Source organism: Euprymna scolopes, chromosome 7 (assembly GCF_053919585.1).
Source record: "Euprymna scolopes isolate OS-2025 chromosome 7, ASM5391958v1, whole genome shotgun sequence".
In the NCBI taxonomy this organism is placed as follows: Eukaryota; Metazoa; Mollusca; class Cephalopoda; order Sepiida; family Sepiolidae; genus Euprymna; species Euprymna scolopes.
The window spans coordinates 171224854-171247719 of record NC_136488.1 but is presented as its reverse complement, the minus strand read 5'-3'; the positions used below and the strand labels follow the sequence as shown (position 1 = coordinate 171247719).

General features: G+C 33.1%; 1 protein-coding gene across 2 annotated transcripts in view; it reads left to right on the top strand.

The window, feature by feature from the left end:
• LOC145280147 (NADH dehydrogenase [ubiquinone] flavoprotein 1, mitochondrial-like) overlaps positions 1-22866 on the top strand; it is a 55721-nt gene continuing 32855 nt past the window's right edge. Inside the window, exons 1-4 of one of the 2 annotated variants that reach the window (XM_080131917.1) lie at positions 1-129; positions 8135-8211; positions 19910-19999; positions 21352-21500. In XM_080131917.1, the coding sequence (XP_079988043.1) occupies positions 78-129; positions 8135-8211; positions 19910-19999; positions 21352-21500 (368 nt within the window). In that variant the 5' untranslated portion in view covers positions 1-77. The remainder of the gene's footprint in view (positions 130-8134; positions 8212-19909; positions 20000-21351; positions 21501-22866) is intronic. The other variant, XR_013868557.1, reaches the window with a different exon arrangement.

Genomic DNA, 22866 nt, shown 5'->3' with positions numbered 1-22866 from the left:
AATTTGCTGCGGTCTAGTTGTTTTCGTCCGACCTTTTCAGAGGACGTTCAAACTATTCGTTGTTTATCATACAAGTTATGGCTGTTTCTTTGCGGCTGTTGTCCTCGGCTGCACTGCAGGCTTATCAACGTGAGTACTCATTTTTTTAAAATTGTTATATATAATTCGATGATCTTATTTATTTGAGGTTGCAATTAATTTAAATATATCACCGTTTTCACGGTCATTATCCTTTCTTTCGGCGTCGGGGCTACTTTGATAATGTTATATAAACTTGTAGTTTTTTTTGTTTTTAATTGATCAACCTTGATTTGATTTGAAACCCTGATACTTCCTTCATTGTAACGTGTGTGTGTGTCACGGTGTCACAATTGTAATATATTTTTGGTTTCCCAACTTGCAAGAAGTTTTTGGAAATGCTGCTGTTGTTGTTGTTTTCCGTCTAATTAGAAAGCATCACAAAAAACGTGGGGATCAAACATACCTCGCCAAACACATTTGGCTAGGAACAAAGTATAGTATCTGTTCTGATACTATACTTCACCTTTTCTGTTCTAGGTCAGTGGAGGAGAAATCCTTCTAGACTGAGGCAATTTTTTTATTTGTGTTCCTATCCAGAGTGCCCCTTTTTGGGGAGCTGGATTTTCCCCGCATTAAAAACCAGCCTTGTGTCTAACTCTGCCCTCGTATAACTGGCTCGATCTTCTACGTTTTCTCTCAGAAAATTCAAAAGTATCACTGCTTGTTACAACTGTGCCGGGTCATGAGTGCTAATGTTATGATTATTATATAAGTGTATTATTATATAATTATTATATAAGTTTATTATATAAGTATATGAGAAAAAAAAATTAATTTTTTGTGCTTGTTACGAGAGAGACAACAGGTCGATTTTTTTTTAAATTTAAGCAAAAGCAATATTACTTATTCAATTATCATGTCGAAAATAGTAATATATCCAAAAATCACGAAAATTCATCGACTAAAACAACTGATTGTGTTTTTAATAAAAACAAAAGTCTATCGCCATTCCATGGACTACACAAGTTGGACTCCATCACGATGTAATGTAAAATATGCGTACTGAGTTATGGCCCTGTGTGTGAAATCTTTATCGTCTACTTCCAAATATCTTCGAAAAATGTAGTTTTCCCCAATTTTCCGTAAAAATTACTTTTAACTATAATTTTTTATTCGATGCATTTTCGTATTTTTTTAATATATTACTGTTTTCGACATGAAAATTAAGTAATATCGTTTTTTCTTAACATTACATATTTAAAGAAATCGATCTGTTTCAACAAGCACACACCCCCCCCCAATTTTTTTTTTTTTTCGGTACTTATCCATTGTATGTCCCGCGTCGATAGCTTACGTAAGCAGCTGGTCTTAACCTGGGGACAGGGGTTCATTACACATTGACCAGCATGGTCCGCATGGAAAGTCATTTTCGGTTTTAAAAAAACATTTTTAATTTAATTTGACGATTTCATTGAAATTTGTCTTCTGACAGCTGATTGGATAATCGCTTCAGCATCTTCCTGCTATTTACGTAACCTGCCGGAAGATGCAAACTCAAAGTTGCCAGAGATTGGGTCGTAAACTGAATAAGTACCTTTTTTTTTTTTTTTTTTTTTTTTTTTTTGAGAATTTTTAATCAGTTAGCATAAAAGAATCCTATCATAATAGCCCCTGTTGATGGTATATGACGACAAAAAAAGATTGTCAATACCTGCTAGTTTTGGAGGTTGAATCCAAGTTTTACTATAGACAACAGATACATAACAAATATTACCAAAAGTAAGATAAGTTTTCTACCTACATGGATAAGTTTTGGGTGCTTTAACTTATTTTAAAGCGTTTGAAATGCAAGTAGTACCAAACGCTGAAGTTACAATGGCAACAAAGATTATGAACATCAGGTAGTTACCTTTGCAATATTGTGAATCACTCGAAACTCGAAAATAAAACAAAGAACTGATAGAAATCCATCCAATGAATATCACCATGAAAACTCTAAGAGAGTTTTTGAAATGAATGTTTTCCAGGGGAAACCATAGTTTGGAGTTGAGTATTCTTACCATAAAAATAACGATAGAGCTCTGTGACAACAGTACTCCATTTTAGGACGTACGAGAGTCCTTCAATAAGTTTCCAGACAGTTTTTGTATTGGCACTTTTATTGATAGTACACACATGAAACTCTAGTCCCCTTTCGAAGTAATCTCCTCCGGCTGCAATGCACTTGTATTGTTCCAACAACTTTTGGAGGTGCTCATTTGTGAGGATGTCGATGACCCTCATCACAGCCTTTTTCATCTCTTTAATTGTCTCATAACGACAACCTCTAAGGTTTGCTTAGGGAATAACCAAAAGTCACAGTGAGCAAGGTCGGGACAATAGGGAGGATGAGGAACTGTCTTGATGCCTATCTTGGTCAAATAGTCTGTAACAAGGTTGGAGCACCCTTGGGGAAAACTTCACGCAAATCTTCCACATCTTTTTTTTTTTTTTTTTTTACACGGTGGTCACCACTTATCAAGGCCCGGAAGCCACTCAGGGATAAGGGTTATTGCAAGTACAGTACGTTAGTGTGGATATTTGATGAAGCATTTACTTAAGGGGGGGACGGTTCATTAGGAATTTGTTAACGTTGGACTTGAAGACATCCAAGTTGTAGTCAGGAGGGAAGCAGGCAGACGGAACAGAGTTCCACAGGCGTGCAGTTCTAAGAAAGAAGCTTTGTTCATGGAATCCACGTTTTGATTTAGGCATAGATAAAGAGTGGGGGAAATTTTTCACAGTGGATTCAGCTAGACGGGTGTTTTTCGTGAAAGATTGGAGAGGGGGGACCAGAGATTGGAGTTGTTTTTCGTGAATAATTGTGTGTATAGTTTCCACACTGACATCAAACTGTGCACTTATTGTCTCTATAGACACACGATGGTCCTTATCCATGAAATTCTTTATTTGGCCAATCAACTCTGATGTTTTGACTTCCTTACTCCTCCCACACCTCTCATCATCCCTCACAGACTCCTTGCCTTCCTTGAATCTTATGCCACTCAATGCTCAATTCGTGCAAGATGGTCTAAAAGCAGTCTGAAGCATTCCATATGTTTTCTGTGGCATTTTTACCAAGTTTAACACAGAATTGTCTTGTGTATTGTTCTTCTAACATGTCCTCACGTCCAGATTGCATTTTTGCAATTCACCAGCTGTGACCATCAGGTTTTAGTAATATGTATTCCAATTCCTGCTGCAGCTGTTCATTTGAAATTAGTCAGTCATCTAAGATATTATAAGATATATAGCAATAACATACTGAATTTTCATGAGTCTACGACAATTTTAAATGCCTGTATGAAAAAGGTCTGAAAACTTATTAAAGGCACCTAGTATATATTGATTTGACTCGTATATATATAGAGAGGATTGGGTGGTTATTTAGAGTTACAAAAAAACAGAAAAATCTTTATGATGTACATACTTGTCAACAAAGATATCATATTATACTCATCACAGAACGAGGATGCCATATTCCAAAAATCACAAATTGATCAAGTAGTTTTTCTTTGTTTTTTTAACTAAGAAATAACTAAGCGAGCCATAGCATTTTCATCGTCCATGATGAAGTAAGGGGAGACAACTCAATTCAAACTATCGATACCAAAATCAGGGTTATACTGAACACAAGTTTTGTATTAAAATCGTTAAAAATCGTAAATTTTTATTTTCTTAGTTTAGAAAAAAACTTGATCAATTTACGTGACTTTTGGAATATGACATCCTCGTTCTGTGATAAGTATGTACATCATAAAGATTTTTCTGTATTTGTTTTGTTGTTTCTTTTTAAATTAGTGTAATTTTAAAAAAGCACCAAAGATTGAGTTCATAGTGCGATACTTTCTGGAGCAGTAGGATGATCCAACCACTTTTCTAGCAATCTTAGCACCAGATTCAGTGTAAGTCTTCCATTTCAAGTCTGAGATGAAGTTCAATTCCAGAAGTTTATCCAAGCGAGGGCTTTCTTCTAAGGAATAGTTATTCATTTCAATCAGAACAAAATGAGGATCCGAGAATTGGTGGTGAAAGACGCAATGCTTGGTTTTAGACATATTAAAAGTTACCATCTTTTTTCTTCTCTTTGCACCACGTGCTCCAGGTCTGAAGAGAGAGAAGCGGTGAGATCTTGATCATCAATGCTCTTCAATGTGTTGCCATAGACAGTTGTCATCTGCATAAATGTCGACTCAGAAGGAAAGTTAGTTTTATTGTTGTAGTTGAGGCGATTATTTTCAACTAATGCGTCTACCCAGCATTGCCAAGAACAATTAATAACACAATAGAAAGATGTAACACCTTCCTTTTACCACTTCTCCCCCCCCCCCGTTTTAGTAACTGGTTCAATATAATAGAATTAAAAATGGAATTTCATCAATACCTGATTTACTATTCGATCTAGTTTCAGTGTTGTTTTTGGAACAACTCTAAGTAAGAATGAATAAAAGTAAACTATCCTTGCCCTTACACTAATTTGGGCCCTAGAGGAATGGATATTGTTTTTTTTTTAACCATAACCAGAGAGTAAGGGTTCATATGAAAATATTTGAAATTCCATTATTTCTCAGAAAAAAACTCAAAAAAATCTCAAAAAAATTTAGATTTTGACCTTGTAAAAAAAGACAACATAATTTGGTAACAAAGCAAAAATTTCTGGTGTTTATTAAAAATTAATAAAATAAACAAAAATACAGAAAAATCTTTGATGTACCTACTCTACTCATCACGGAACGAAGATGTTGTATTCCAAAAATCATGTAAATTTATCACATAGTTTTTTTTTGTTTTTTTTTTGTTTGTTTTTTAACTAAAAAAATCAAATTTTCTAACAAGCAAGACAGTTGTTTGATTAGTCATGCAGAATAAATAAGAGAGAGGACAACTAAATTCGAATTATCAAGATGAAAATCAGCCTTATAATGGATACCTTTAGTATTGAAATCACTAAAAATCAAATTTGTATTTTCTCAAAAAAACTAATTGATCAATTTATATGATTTTTGGAATGTGACAGCTTTTGTTTCATGACAAGTACATACATCATAAAAATTTTCCTGTATTTTTTTTTTTTTTTTTTTTTTTTCAATAGGTGTGATTTTTAAATAAGGACCAAATTTTTTTAGTATTTCATTCACCAAAGTTGTCAATTTTAATCTTATTAGCAAGTGGTCCTTTTTTTTTTTCTTTTTTTTGATATGAAACATTTTTTTTTCTCACTCTGACATTGATATTAAAAGCCTACTTTTTCTATTTAAAAATTATTAAAACGCAAACTCAATCATGAATATGCAAGCGACGACATGAAGATTAACTAATTTGCATATTCCTTTGAAAAACTATCATTAATTATTCGCTTTTTATAGTTTCTTATTAGATGATCGTTTTCATCTCACTATTATGCTGAATTTTATTCATGCATAGTTTCTATATTCTGCATAATTGCGTAGAATTTACGATGCCAAGTCGTAAAATACGATCACATAAAAAAAAAAGCAAAATCGAAAGTAAATTTTGTAAGCAGAAAAATAAGAAAAAAATTATGTGTGCCAGGCGCAAACTCGCATAACTTAAGTTAGTAAATGAACACTTTTATCAATGAGCCCACGAGAACACAGATGCTATAACACAGCAAATTTAGCTATTTAAAACAAAAGAACATAATGCAGGTTAGTGTGTGCGCTGTTTGCAAACCGCGTTGAAAGCAATGTTTTTATCTGAATTCCCCCCCCCCCTAAACAAAACAATTTTTTTTTCTCCAATTTTTCATTCGAGAGATTACTCTTTCTAAGAATGCCACATTGGTGCCTGTATGATGCGCATGACAAAAGTTTTTAGCAGATATACACACACAAACACACGTTTGAGATTTGTTTAATAGAAGATTATAAAAATTGGTACAATCTATATATCTATAAAAGTGAAAGTGTTTGTCTGTGTACATTTCCCTACACAATAACTCTGTCAATTTTTAGTCTACAGACTCAAAATTTGATGTACAGAATATGGAGATTTAGGAAAATCTTTGTAATCTGTTTTCGGGCAGAAATTTGGCTGTTAAGGGGTCAAATTCAATGATTTGACCTTTGTGAACTCTACCAAACTCCTCTGCCAATTTTGGGTCTAAACACTTGAAATTTTAGATATAGGTTACTTGGACATGGATCTAACTTAATAACTTGATTTGAGCCCAAAACAATAAATCTTAAGGGGTTATAATAGGGGTCAAAGTTTAAAAAATTGACCGCTTTTTTTTTTCTTTTCTTTTTTTTTTGCTCAATATATACCCCCAAACACCTGTGCAACGCCAGGCACCCATGCTAGTTACACTATAATAGTGAAATTCAGAGAATGCAAAAATGGATTTAAAAAAATAAAACAATGGCATCTACTGACTTTTTGTGTCAATTTGAATTAAAAGTAATAATATCTATTTAATTTGTATGCCATAAGTACTTAAATATTACCGCATTATTAAAAAAAAACATGAGTTTTCAATCTTTATCTTGAAAAAAAAACCTTGCCATATTTCTTTGAACAAGGGAAGTAACTCAGTTATGTCAAAAATAATGCAATTAACTCGTATTTGTGCTTGTTTACACAATTTATTTTAATTGGCAATAGTTACATGCTATTTACCTCCCCTTAGAACTCTCTAGTGTTTTTGAGCCAAGTATTTTATTTTCGTTATTTTTGTCCAAAAAATGTTTTCTTTAATAGTTATTTTTCTACTGTATTGTTTTTCATAATTTTTGGATATGTTCATTACTGTGACATGCAATTAAGTAGATACCATTGGTTTTATTTGAAATTCAATATCAAAAATTACAAATTTCGCTATAATAGTGTTGTTGAACTAAAAATAAGACTTCCCCTTATATTAAAAAAATAAAGAAAAATCTGCAATGTACATATCTGTGACAAAAAGAAAATATTGTGTTCCAAAAGTCATGTAAATTGATCAAGTCGTTTTAGTTTTAAAAAGAAAACCATTTTAAAACAATGCGAATCTATAGTTATTACAACAAAAATCTTGCAAGTTTGACTTATAGTTGAGTTATACCCCCCCTTTCTTTTTTTTTAGGCCATTTTCAAAATGGCAGACAAGACAGCTGCTCTTCAGTTACTCATAAAATTTGATTTTCTTGTTTATATATCTATAAAAGTGAGAATGTGCATGTGAGGACACTTCTCAACCTATATACTCAACAAATTTTTTATCTACAGACTTGAAATTTAGTATGTAAGGTATTCAGACATGTGGAAAACTTTAATCGGCTTTTATTCGGAAAAAAAGGACTGCTAAGGGATCAAAATTAAAAAATTGGTACTTGGGGGAGTCATCAGATTTTTTTTCTGTTTCCTACTAACTGTTTCACGAATGTACATGCGTGAATTGTTTACATTACAGATTCCTTATGTTAAGAATAAGTAGGTTTGAAACACTTTAAAGATCATGTCAAGCTGGCCTAATGGTTATTGTACTTGGCTCTCTCTTTAGGTTTTGGTTTTGATCTCAACTCAAGTTTTATATACATATATATATATATATATATATATATATATATATATATATGAACAAATGATTAATAAAACATGTTAAAAGACATCTTGAAAAAGAGTTAAAAACATATTTAATTTTAAAAAAGGAAGCAGAAGATGAGTTTATTTTACTTGTAAATATTAACTCTTTAAATTTATAATATATTTTAAGTTTACCATTTTGATTACCTTGGTAAACTTATTGTAATTTTTATTTTATATATATATATATATATATATATATATATATTTTTCAACTCACAAGAAGTGAACTGTTTAGAAGAAAAGCTATAATACTCACATGCGCGTCTCAGTTTCTGTATGAATTAAAATATATTTATGTGTATTTTATAACTGGGCAGTGCCTGGTAGCCTGCTAGTTTAAAAATAAAACTACTGGACAAGAACTTTAGAATCTTATTTAATTTTTGTAAGAAGCACAAGTTCATTATAACTAAATAAATTTTGTCTTAATTGCCTCCAGTGTTTATATTTTTTATTTTATTAAAAAAAATACTCTTTCTCATTCCAGCCCGCCTGCCTCAATTATCTCCCTTGGCTGTTGCAATCCGAAATAATACCAATAATAACAACAATAAATTTCAAAAGGTAAATTACATTTTTTTTCTCTTAATTGATCAGAATTTTTTAAACGAAATAAACTGCTTTTACAGATCATTATTGGCAAAACGACTTTCGTATGATAAAGTACGCTCCAGGTGCCCATGCACAGCCATCATTCATCGCTGGCAAAAGTGCACTACAAGGTGCCTTAAGTGAGTTTCCAAACTTTTTTATATGGGCATTTTTATTGATAGTAAACACATAAAACTTTAGTCCCTTTCAAAGTAATCTCTTCCGGCTACAATGCACTTTCAACAATTTCTGGAAGGTTCCATGGAAGCCCTCTTGTGTGAGCATGTTAATGATCCTCGTTCCAGCCTCTTTCATCTCCTCAATTGTCTCGTAACAACAGCCTCTTTCCTTGAGCTTAAGGAATAACCAAAAGTGACAGGAAGCAAGGTTTGGACTCTAGAGAAGGTAAGGAACTGTCTTGATGCCCATCTTGGTCAAATAGTCTGATCTTCTCTGAACACCCTTGGGACAAACTTTGCACAAATCTTCTGCATTTTCAGATCTTCGCAAATAATTGTGGCTACAGTTCCCACGTTGACATCAAACTATGCACTTATTGCCTATATACACAACGGTCGTTATCCATGAAATTCTTTATTTGGCCAATCAATTCTGGTGTTTAGACTTCCTTACTCCTCCCACACCTCTCATTATCTCTTACAAACTCCATGCCTTCCTTGAATCTCCTATGCCATTTAAAAACTGATGCTCAATTCATGCAAGATGGTCCAAAAGCAGTCTGAAGCATTCCATACGTTTCTGTGGCATTTTTTCCAAGTTTAAAACAGAATTTTATTACATATGCATTTTTAAAATTCACCAGTTGTGACAATCCAGCTTTAGTAGTTTATATTCCAATTCCTGCTGTAGCTGTTCATTTGAACCTGAAATCATAAAAATTAGTCAGTCATACTGAATTTTCATGAGTCCGACATAAACAAGTTTTTGATGAGCCGTCCCCTTAACTAATCCAATTGACCAACTTTTCACTACTAACAACTACTACAATATTTTCCCATTGACTTTCGTACACTCATTAACCCTTATCCTCGAGTGGCCTTCAGGCCTTAATAAATGGTGATTCCTTTGTAAAAAAAAAAAAAAACCTCTACAACGATTTTAAATGCCTGTACAAAAAGAAGTTTGGAAACTTATTTAAGGCACCTTGTATATAGAAAAATATATTCTGGAGCACAAAGGTTGCTTGTTTTAATGGTACCTCTCCTGTCTTCGTAGTTTTTCAACTTTTTTAATTAAAAAAAACAAAATCGAAGACTTTTCTTTTGGAATGACTAACAACACTACCTGGGGAAAAACATTGATTTGTAAGTTTATTCATTTGAAACTTTTAGAACTAAAATCTTGCTTGGAGCAAATATATCTAAACTTATCTCATAAGATTATCGACTTTTATGGAAGATGATCTTCAGTTTTGTCTAAAAAATAATTTCAAAGACTTCACTCTAAATAAGCGTTTGTGATACGTAATTAATTTTCCCAAAATAACTAAAAAAAATAAACAAAATATTTTAAGTTGAAATCAGAACAGGATTTCACTATATTTAACCATTTTGCATTCTTAACTAAACTTATTTGTGATTCGTAATTTTAAGGAAAAACATGGATAACTTAAATATTTTTTTTAAATATAAATTTTTTTTATTTCTGCATTTCTGAGATGGCAATTGATAATATGCATTCTTTCAATTTTCAGACTAATGTTCTTATCTTGAGTTTTATTTGCACAAAGTTTTTGTCGATGTAACCTCTGACCTTTTTCAGATGTATATTGTCGAACTTAGAAATCTGCACAGAATTTTGAAAGGAACCATTTATTTAATCCACAGAGGTAGCATGCTCTCGTTCCATCAGCCATGACTTGAAGGACCCGAGGTGTAATAGATAAAGTACTCAGTTGTAAGTGATACTCTTCTGGAGGTTGAAGGTTCAATCCTCACCATGGGTAATATGAAAAATACAATTGTAAATTACTTGAGAAATCTACATGATCATGGCTGACAGAACAAGAGCATGCTACCCTCATAGATTAAATGATTCCATTCGAAATTCCATGCAGATTTTCCAAGTTTGGTAAGATACATCTGAAGAAGGTTGGAAGTTATATTGATCGAAATGCTGTGAAAATAACATGATGAGAAGCGTAGTCCGAATAATTTAATCGTAAAGTTTTATGCCGTTTTTTTTTGTTTTTTATAATCAAAACAAAACATACCATCTCCAGCCAAATAAAAAGTTTAAAAAAAAAAAAAAAACTAGAGACTAAGAATGAAAAAATAAAATATGTTTATAAACCAAATTACAACACATATTATGAAAACACACAGACATTTGTTTAGAATTTAATATTTCAACAATAGACATCATCCTAAGAATTTTATACATTTTTCTTTTTTTTTCTCGCCATGATGTTAAATTAAAGAAAAAACAGTAAAAAATCCGCGTGTTGTCTGTCTGCAGTGTTATTTTAAAATGCCAGACAAATATGCTTGGCGCACGTGATATGGAAGTCTTAGTTGTGTTTTCCGTGATAGAAGCTTTGTTTAAATTTAAAACTAAAATATGTTTATAAACTAAAGTACAACGCGATATAAAACCACAGACGGACAACATGCAGATTTTTTACTGTTTTTTCTTCAATTTAACAGCTTATAAACATTTTATACGTATTTCATTTTAAAATGTAAAACAGCGCTTCGATTACGGAAAACACAACTCTAAGAATGAAGTTTTTCAAAAAAAATATAATGAAATTTGTAATGAAATAAAGAAAAAAAAGTATTAAAGAAATGTTTTCTTATTTTCCTGCTTTCCTGATGTGTTCGGCAGACGAAGGTATGACCTCTCCCTCTCTTTTAAATGTGCTTTGATTTTTGTGTGTTAAGAAAACAAAATTGTCGATAAATGCATGCTCGTTTTGTTTTGTTTGTTTTTTTTTTTTCAAAGGAAAAGATGCGTGAACTGAATGAGTGAAGCAAGTAATTGCCATGATCGATCGGAGACGCACAGACAGATATACACACACGCATGCACACAAGTTTATATATTAGTGTTGGAACGATTAATCAAAAAAAAACATCGGAACTTTTAGGGGTATTGAAATCGTAAAAATTTCTGCCTATTTTCTGATGCCAAAAACGTTTAATTTGTCTTTTTTTATTATTTGATTTTGTTTAAAACATAATCTTCCACTATTAGTAGCAATGATAAAAAACTAAATATTAATTTTAAACAACCACAAAATCACAAAATCTGCAAGTCATCCCCTACAAATTTGTTTTTACGTTTGAAAAAAAATCTGCACATGTAACATGTTTTTTTTACAGTGATCGAAAAAATAACAATTTTATTGTGAAAGATTTAGAGATTTTAAAGAATCGGAATCGGTAATTGTATCGGAATCAGGAAAAATATTGTGATCGTCCCATCACTATTATATATGGACACATACGCACTCACTTGCACTCACCAGTATACATAGAAAGATAAATACACACACATTGATACACATAAACGTACACACCAATATAAATATGGATATACACACGCCAATACATACATAGCATCATTCCAGTTATTATAGGAGCAACTGAACTCATGAAAAAGAATTTCAAAAACTACCTCGCAAATATACCCGGTGAACCAAGTGCAAGAGAGAGTCAAACAATTGCACTTAAAAGAACGGTTGGAATATATAAGCTAGTGGATGAATATTTGGCATCCGGTAGGCTGCCCCATTCCGAGCTTGATCAAACTGATGAGGAAATTGAAATAAAAAAAGCAAATCCTGGGAACATGTTTATCAGAAAGAACAGTTGGAAATAAGTCATACATCATTCACTATGACTGTGCAATTCCTATATCTATGCATCTAGAAAACTGACGTAGTGATATGAGACATGGAGAAAGCAGCAACCTTAGAAGAAGTCAGTGTCCATAATGATGCTGGGTTAAATAATGCTAAGAGGGAATAGATAACAAAATACCAAAGTCTTATGTGTGAAATGAAAAGAAACTGTAATCTTAGGAAGATTTCCATCATTCCAATAATTATAGAACCAACCGAGCGCATAAAAATGTTAAAAATTACCTGGGAAAAAAAACCTGTTGAATCAAGTGCAAAAGAAATACAAACAATTAAATTTAAAGTCAGAATTCTAAAAAGATTTCTCGGTTCGAGTATCTGAAATAACAAGTGAATGTTTGATATCTGGTAGGATGTTCAATCCCTAGGAAAACCAAAAAGATAAGAAAAATGAAAACACATGCTCAACAATATGGTAACACCCCCGCTCCAATATACATATAGACGCACACGAAAAAATGATTAGTGATAATACTGATCGTAAAAGAACGTACAGGCATGTGTGCAGGTATACATTTATGCATATAACACACATTCGCACTCATGCGCGGAACATATACACACACGTGTACATGCATCATTCATTTGTGCACATTTTTATTATTCCGTAAATTGTCAGTTGTTGTAAAAAGATGTTTTTTGTGTTCATTTTATGCATGAATTGAGTTTGGCATGTTATTCGTTCGTCAGCGTTGTTACAGATTTTTACGGTAAGCGTATCAGTTTAAAGCATTTACAATTAGACATTTGTTTCGACAGATTGTGCAAATATTTGCCTCGACAAAAAAAAACGTTTTTTAATATAGTATGTTACATTGCTAGAAGCTTTATATCTATTTTTTCCGATTTAGTTTGATGTTTTCTCTTGCTTCACCTCCTTTTCCCTTCGCTCTGTGAAAATGTTAATTTTGCCATATTTCATAAGTACAAAACTTTTGTTTCGTTATAACAGATTGGGGCCCTATGGTAACTAAGAATAGAGTAGGTTAACTAGACAAATATGCAGTTTGCACAGCTAAGCCAAATAGATGCAAATTGAATATTTGATAAGAATGAAATTTGTAAACAGATCGGGTCGAATACGAGAATACAAGCAATAACAGTTTGACGACAATGGCAAAGATTGGCCATGTTTTTGGAAGTGTCAAAGATAATACAATTGTAGTTTTGGGGAAAGTCAGTTTTCAGGACAAAGAAACGGATTATTATATAATTACCAAGAATCGTAAGTCAGAGAGAGTCTGGAAGTGGAAACGTCAGACAATCCAATAATATAATCAGTCAACAACAGTGTGTAGAATTGGGTCATCAAAGACTTACCCAGCAGCGCGACTCAATCTGACATGCATCCAAAAATAAAGACACTTAGAACTGAAATAAGGAACTTGTCTTATGTTAATTTGCATGTTTCTTGATTTCGGCAAACAAAAAGATCGATGTCATGCAAAGTATGACCTTTTGTTTGTATGCCATGCATGCATGAACTTATTATTGTCAACGACAGCATATTGGTCAAGAGACAGTAATCCATTAAGACTGTCTCGGGTTATTTGTTCTGTTTATTAAACTTGTGTGTTTATATTTTTACGGGTCACATTCACATCACAATGATAATGAAGTATGGACTTTATACATACATTTAAAGATAAGCGTTAATGTTGGTATACAGGGTAGAATGATAAAATTGTTGACCTAGAAAAGACAACATGATTCCATTTCCATTTAATGAAAACCGGTGTTTTTTTGTTTTTTTTGTTGCAGACCATCTACTAATTGGCCAGTTGTGTACAAATACCAAGAGCGATAGGAGCAAATTATCATGTCTGAAAGTGACACAATGTTCAACGAGCAATATTGGAGATGCGCCACTGTACAACTCCTGCTCTCTACTGATCTAAGTTATGACAACTGGACCATTGCCAGTACCTTCAAAATGCATTGCTGGATTGCCACGAATAACAGGGCATGATGAAAACAGTTTCTAGCCACGGTTATGGTCTTTGGTGTGATTTCAAGTGAGGGCCACATCATGCCGCCTCGCATTTTCAAAATCTGCTTGAAAAAAATAAAAGTTTAAAAATAAAGTTTTAAGTGTTGTTTTCTTTAGGGCGACAATTTTATCGTTCCACCTTGTATGAAGCATCATTAATGAATGTCAGCCGGTCTGTTTCAAAACAGATCAGTCTATACTTTCAGCCGGGGGGGGGGGGGGATGTATTTATTTTTCTTAATAAAAAAAGAAATCTATTAATTTTTCAGATGAACAAGTTATCAAAATTCTTAAAAGAATTGTTTCGCTTATCCATCCAACGACAAATGTTTCACATATGCACGGGTATTTTCTGCAGGAAGAAACAATTTCCCATCAATAATATATTAAAATATGGAAATAGGTGCGAGAGGTCAGTGAAGGAATTGAAAGAAATATAAATAGAATTCCCAACCTAATTACCAGCAACCGTACAATATTGACAATTTGTACCTTAATTTGTTCGACTTACAATTTCTTATTTCAAAGCCAATTTACGCCAATTTACATATATACTAGCATAGATACCCAGCATTGCCCAGGTCCACATGAAGTTCGGTTTGGGCACACCTGCTATACTAAGAATATTGAGCACTTTTTCATTATTATATGTCAACTCCATCATAGGCAACGTCGATACACCCACAAAATGATACGTTAATCTAATATATAAAACTCACTATGTCTGTCTGTCTCCATATTTTCAAACTCCATCTCTTCTGAAATTAAAAGTCGCAGAGCGGCACTAGGGGACTCACATGATTGGATTTTTATGGACCATTCCTTTATGGGTCTTTAACTCGTTAAAATAGTTTTAAGGGGTCAAAAGTGAAAAAAATCGTTGTACATTCATCTTAGTTTATTTTTAATCCGTTCATATGCGTGTCACGTTGGTACAGTGGTAACGTCACCAGCTTTGAATGCTACAGTTTCGGTTTCGGTTATAGCTGATGGCACCCAAATATTTATTTTACTCTTGAAATCATGACTATAATAATGTATACGAAATTAGGACAAATTGAAATATCATATTTAAGTGTATTTTATGACCGGGCAAAGCCGGGCCCCTCCCCCACCACCACCACCACCACCATTCCCCAGTTCTACTTAAAAGCAGATAAAAACACGAAAATGTAAAAAGAAGTATGTGACAACCTCCCCACCACATATTTTGGCAGAAGGGATACAAAGAGAAAAAGCTATTCTCTGGATATTGAGCACATTTTGTTGTTAGTGCGTTGGACCCCTCTCCCCCCCCCAAAAAAAAATAAATAAATAAATGCACTTTTGTTTTAATCAAAATAGCAGGGAGTGCCCATGCAACTGTAAAAAAAAAAAAAAAAAAGAACCGCGGTGGCTTTCGAACATGAAATGCGAAAGAAGGGAAGAAAGCAAAAACTCACGACTACGAGTGCTTATTATGTCATAAAGTTGCAAAATAAGCGTTTCAAACATAGGTTTAGTCAAATATGTGTGTGTGACTTGCAAAAAAACGAACTCCCTCTCTCCCAAAAAATGATACAGTTGACGTCCAAAGAATGAATCTTTTCTAATTTTCACATATTATACATTGCCCTTTCAGATGGTACCAGTTTCGACCTGGTCGGATGTGGATGACAAAAGATTTTAGCAGACATACAAATAAACACATACACAAACACACTGACAGGTCCTCTTTTATAATTGACTAGCATGGTTACCTGGCGTTGCCCAGGTGGAGAGAGATGGTATACTAAGGATATTGAGCAACTCCCAGCCCTAAAAAAAAATGCACTTTTGTTTCAATCAAAATAGCAGCGAGTGCCCGTGCAAATATTAGCCACAGTAGCAAGGCTCAAACCTGTAATGCTAAGAGGAAACGGAAGTAAAAAAAGCCAAAGGTTTGGCTGCCGTACCCAAAGTGACTTAAAACATAGCGGCTCTTCAAAATAAGCTTAGTCATTGCAAGACGTATGATGACTTTGCAGAAATGTTGACGCAAAAACTGACCCCTCCTTGAAAAAAAAACGGCTCATTTGACCAGCACAGGATTAATATTTTTGCCAAATTTTTTCGTATTTGTCATCTGAGAGTCGGATCTTTATTACAATACCGATTTTGTCAGTGTTCGTTGCGTATGTCAAAAGTTTTTGGCAGACATACAAACGCACAAACTGACATTTGAGATTTATATAATAGACTAGCCTGGGTGCCCAGCGTTGCCCCGGGTGTTTGTAGGTGTGTGTTGAGCAAAAATAAAATATGGTAGTAGGCAGGCAGGCTCGAACCCGTGACGCAAAGGCGGGAAAAAAAGTGGAGGCATGTGTAAGGGTGTTGGTTGGGCAAAAGAAAAAAGAAGGAAAATTGTGAGCGCAAAAAAAAGTGGTAGTAGGCAGGCAGGCTCGAACTGTACCACAAAGGAGGAAAAGGAAGTGAAAAAAAGAATGTGACACATTAGCTGTTGCGCACATTGCCAAACCGGAAGTGAAGTAGGTTTAAAATTAAGGACAATCGAAAAGAGATGATGATTTTCAAGAATAAAAAAAAGCGATCCGTCTCGGTAGAAAAGTGCCCAGTTGAGGGTGGAAGAAATTAATGTTTTTGGCCAATTTTTTGTGTTTGCCGTCCGAAGGGTCGAGCTTCAAAATGATACCGATCTCGTGAAAATCCATTGCCTCTGTCAAAAGGTTTTGCAAGACATACAAACATACATACATTTAAACAGACAGGTTATAGATGATTGGAAAGAGAAGAATGCAATTGTGCTTTTTATCCTTTGAATTACACACCTTAAATTGCGACGAGAAACTTATTTTTCTCCTCCAACTAGTAAAAAAAAAAGTATGACTGAATAAAATCAATAGAAGTTTCTTCAAAAATTTTAACATCCGCAAAAAACTCATTACTCATTAATAGAAGATTGTCTACAAATTATTTTGATATGTGAAATTTTAATCTTTAAATTTGCGAAACAATGTGTGAAACTTTCAAAATAAAAAAAAAACTTACAAATAAGTTTGTGAACAAAAAAGTCAAAAAACGACAGATGTTTTGCCTTTTTTTTTTGTTGTTATTGTTGTTCACTCATCTTTTTGAAACAGTTTTTTTTTTTTTTTTTTTTTCTTTAGTAAAAATGTTTTCTAGTCCTTTATTTTTATGAACCCTCTCAGCCGCATTCCATCTAACTTTAATTTTGAGAAATATCTTTAGATAAATTAATTCATATTTAAAAATGTTGATATGCTATAAGAACTCTGGACAGGAGGAAAAAATCAACTGTCTGCAAATAAGTGCAGAAACAAGAAATATTGATGCAATGTAAGCCATTTTTTTTTTTTAATTAGATTCTAATTTATGTAATTTATGCTCTTTTTGTCTACAGAGTGATGGTTTGCACATTAGTACACTTACGGCCTCCAAAATATTGAGATGCTGTTTGGAACAGGTCTCATGTACAATGCGAAAACAGCCATCCGAATACGCTTCACCACATGCTTTATTGTCATACAAGTGCGCACCAATTGATGACTCATGAATTAGTGAGCGTCCGAATATGTTCTGTGACTGCCTTAATGTGCTCAACAATGGTTTATTTTGAATCCCCGGGACTTTCAAAAATACATAGGGACATGTTGTGCTAATCTAACTCTCAGACGTTGAAACGTACGACCCACATAGTCAGCATCACACTGATATTTAAATTGATGTACAACTAAGCATTTTTGTAGTGTGGGAAGTGTATCTTTCTTAAAAGCTGGGAAGGCAGTTTTAGTGCCGAACACCACACGAGGCTGCACCGCATAGAAACTGTGGGATACAACCGAAGTAATTTTATCAACAAATCCTTTGCTAATAGAACCAATATAAGGGGATTTCAGATAAACTTGACACTTAGCCGGACCGAAAAACGGGTTGGTATTAAATTTGGCAAGTTTTTGGTGAATGAATATATATATATATATATAGTAAGTTATGAAAATATATATATAGCAATCAAGCTACACAGAATATTCCGCATTTCATTCTCATGAGAATTCGTCAGGTTTATTCCTGGGCATAAGCCTGACAAATTCTCACAAGAATGAAATGCAGAATATTCTGTGTAGCTTAATTGCCATATATATTTTCAGAACTTACTACCTAGCTCTACCTATGTATTGAGCACTTTTAAAGCAAATACTGAAAAATTTACGCATAAAATTATATCTTCGTATATTAATTTACGTGATTAAATGAAGTAATCATAATTATATATATATATATATATATATATATATATATATAGAGAGAGAGAGAGAGAGAGCGAGATTTATTCAAAAGGTGTACACATTAATTAGGGGTGTTGGGTAAGTGGAGACTCTTTATGCCATGGCATTTCGAAGCCTAATGCTTCTCATCAGAAGAGTGGAGAAGGCGTTAGGTAACATAATGGAGAGGCAACGTCTAGCACTAGTATTATCAAGAGCAAAATAAATTATTAAGTTGTTTGGGGGAACTATAATGGTTTCTGTGATATATGAGGAGTATATATATTGATTAGTTTCCGGTTTTAAAGACGTTGCTGAATTGGAAATTAAATAGACACACAAATGTAAAAATATGTTTAGAAACCATCCAACACAAAGAATATTAAACAATTTCAAAGAATGTTTATCGATATATTTCAGCGAAGAAACTCGCCTTTATCAAGATTTTTTTTCTCTCTTACGCCGCATGGTGGTACTGTTAGGCGAGGCAAGTCCGTTTTTGTTGTTCCACAGTCATTTGGTTTTCTTTTATAAAGTCCGGGAATGCACTTGGCGTGTGCTGAAAGACATATTTGATTAGTTTCCTAATTAGCAAAATAGAGAATGGAGAAAAGAGTCAAAATAGAAAGAAGATAAAAGGGGAAAAATAATATGGCCTATTGAATAAAGGAATCGAAATTGAACAAAATAAACATATAAATCCTTTATTACATAAGATATATAGACTAACAGTATAGCTACATTCCAAGATCCAAATATTTTTCATTCAAAACAGCTCGTTCAGCATATTAAAATTTTTGTACATTTTTTACAAATCCATTTGATTATGCAGAAACAATCAGTTATTATGTCAATACCATCTCTTCTCATGCATATACTCCTCAGAAAAAATAGAAATTCTTTGCTTAGAAAGATAAACATATGGCAATATATTGTTAAAAGAAAAACCTGCAAAATAATTTCAAAGTGTTCCTTTTACAACTCCTTATAGAAAATGTAGACTTTCAAATGTTAAAAACAGAAATTATTCACAGTTCAAAAAGTTTATAAATACATGTGAAAAAAAAATTTCCACGTTGATTCCTGACTATCATCCTAGCATTAAAGTATAAAAACCATATCTATGCAACTAAACAAAAAATAAAAATTATTCATGAAAATTTACACGATCTTAAATAACCACAAATGGTTGATAGGTCGTTAACCTCAAGTAAACCTTAAACCTAAATGTGACTATCATCTGTTTATTGGCATCCATCATGTTGGGAATAAACCAAGATAGAATTTCAATCATTTTGGTTGAGACGGAGAAACACGACAAGTATTTTCTGATTGAAAAACAAATATTCAGTAACAAAACTCTGATTACTATTTTCTTTTTGCTGTGACATTTCATCTTCAGCCGTCACGTCACGTTGCATTTAAAAGTTACAGCATATTTAAATAAGTTATTTTTATTAATGCTTTGCAATTTATCTGAAATTGTCAATATTTATTGCAAACTTTTTCCTTTTTTTTTTCCTTTTTTTCCAGAATGTCTTTGGTCCTCTAAAAGATGAAGATCGAATCTTCACCAATTTGTTTGGCCGACATGATTTTCGTCTCAAAGGAGCTCTAGCCAGGGTAAGTTGATTTCAAAATAAGTTTATAGTTTCAATATCTTATAAGTGACATGTTCACTAAATTTCTAAACTTAATTTTTATTGGAAATTTTTTCCATATTAACTAGCAAATTTTATGATATTTCTAGAATCAAAGGCGTAGGCATTCAGATCATACCCGTATACCATGAATCAAAGGAACTGCAACGTAGTCACGTCAGCATTTTGGGGCAGGGCATGAGTAGGACATCACAGGCTGAAATGCACATATAGGGATTAAGATCGAAAAGAAAAAGTAGAGAAAAAAGGAGAAATAGAAAAAAAGATGCATGGAAACTCACGCTAGGTAGACACATGACAGCTCTTTTTTTTTTTTTGATTGAGAACCAGCTATGTCAGGTGCTGTGTATTGACAGTCAGCTGATGTGGCGGTTAGAAAGAGAAAATTGTCTGGTTTTAAATACATATCGGAACTGGTGTGGTAAACGAAGGAAATAACTTTTTCTTGCAATTGAGGAGTTTTTGTTGAATTCCTCGTTTCATTTTCAACTTTCTCTGCATACAACATTTGGGTTTATTAGAAAAAGCAATGTTACGAAACTAATTTTTTGTTTTTTTGTCAATTGAGTGTTCTTGTTACCTCTCAACATTCAGAATCTTTTTTTCAATTTCAAATTCACGTATAGCATGATGTCAGAAAATATTAATATTGTTTGTATTATTTTCATTTTTCATTATCATGTCCTGCTAAGGTTAGACGTTTTGCGAATGAATTCAATTTACATTTCGGATTACTGACAGCAGGTGATGTGGCTGTATTCGTTGCAACATAATCAAGTGACACAATTCGTTGCGACATAATCAAGTGACACAATTTCTCACACAATCTTTACAGATTGACTATTTTCACCGTTTGTTGCACGGCAGTTAAGATCATGTCGTTTGTAAAACATGTTAGACAAAAAAGTTCTAATAACTTTAGTTTTGTCATTTTTATGTTAAACAAATTTTTTTTAGTCTGTTTGTCCATTCCACTTTTTCTTAGCAACTATTGGACCAATCTGGGTGAAATATTGTATGGACTGTATGATAAAGTGCAGTGAACAAAGTATTATGGTATTCATTTGATGCACAGTTACAGATTAATAGGATTTGTATTTAAATGATTTAAATAATCATTATAATGTTTGCCTGGTTTTTAACTTGCTAAAAAGTCTGTATTTTTAGTAAATACAAATTTCCTTTTTTCTTTTTGTTTTTTTCTTTTTGTTTTTTTCCTGTTTTTTTTTTTCTTCTTTTTCCACGTTTTTTTTTTCTTCCCTTTTTTTAAATTCTATTTTTTTTTCTTTTCTTTCTTTTCCTTTTTTCTGAAAGGGTGATTGGTACAAAACAAAAGAAATTATCCTCAAAGGTCATGAGTGGATTTTAAATGAAATAAGAATTTCTGGACTGAGAGGACGAGGAGGTGCTGGTTTTCCCACTGGGATGAAATGGGGATTCATGAACAAACCATCAGATGGCAGGTAAGAATAAAATATTGAATGATTAGTTACTGCGTGTCGATTATTCTGATTATTGTTCCTATGATTTTTCATCAATGTCAATTTTGATGGTTCATTTTATTAAACTGAGGACTCTGTACAGAATTTAAATAATGGAGATATTTTATGGTGTTTCTGAATAAGTTTAAGGTTCCTAAAATTCATACTAGGACAGTCTGCAAGGACCCATGGCATAGTGGTTAGATTAATTGGAAAAGTCAATTGTAAAAGTGATATTCTCCTGATTGTTGAAGGTTCAATTTTCAGTGTCGGTGACCGAAAAAATACAATTGCAAATTACTTAGGACCTCTAGTCATGGCTGACTGGATGAGAGCATGCTACCCCCGTGAAGTAAATAAAGGGTTCTATTTGAAATTCCGTTCAAATTCCAAAGTTCAACGGAAACATTCCAGAGTTTGACGAGATACACCTGAAGAAGGTTGAAGGTTAGATCAATCAAAATGTTGCTCATGATCAGAACAATTGTCTGAAGAATTGAATTATAAATCAAAATATATGTTGTTCTCGTTCCATGATCAGAAGTTTAAAAAAGTATGTTCATTATAACCTTCATATCATCTACAACCTATAGTGCAACGGATAAAGTGCTGTTTTGCTATCATGTTACAGAATATTTGAGATGAGGATTAATAATTTGGATTATTCAAACTACTTTTCTCATCTGTGATGTTATTCTCATGACGTTTCAACCAATGTAACCTCTGATCATCTTCAGGTACATTTTGGCAAACATGGGAATCGGCACGGAATTTCAAACCAAAACCTTTCATTTAATACACAAGGGAGCTTGTCCTCATTCTGTCAGCCATAACCAGGTAGAAGTCTTAGGTAATTCTTAATTGTATTCCTATTATTGCCCATACTAAGGATTGAACCGTCAACATCCAAAAGACTGTCACTTGGAACTGAGTAAGTTAGCACTCTTATCCATTGTGCTGAGGGTCAATGTGGCATGACACATAAAAGTATATAGGACAATGCATAAAAGTGCTGAGTAACCCGAAACACTTGAGGAAGTTTGGAGGTTACATTAACTGAAACGTGAGAATAACATCCAAAAAATAAAAATATTCAACTAATCCAAATGACCAATCCTCATCTCAAAATTTGCTGAACACGTTATAAAACTTTAGATTTTATAAAAAATAAATTTGACAACTAATTAGTCTTATAAGTAGGAGCAAAGCGTTGTATTTGTTCTGCTAGGTGAAAGTCTTTGTATGCAATTAATGACAGAGAGGCAGGGCTGCCGAGAGCAAAGTATGGACTCCAGCAAATCATGTACAAAGTACACTCTGGTATCGATGCTCTAACCAAAGAGACAAC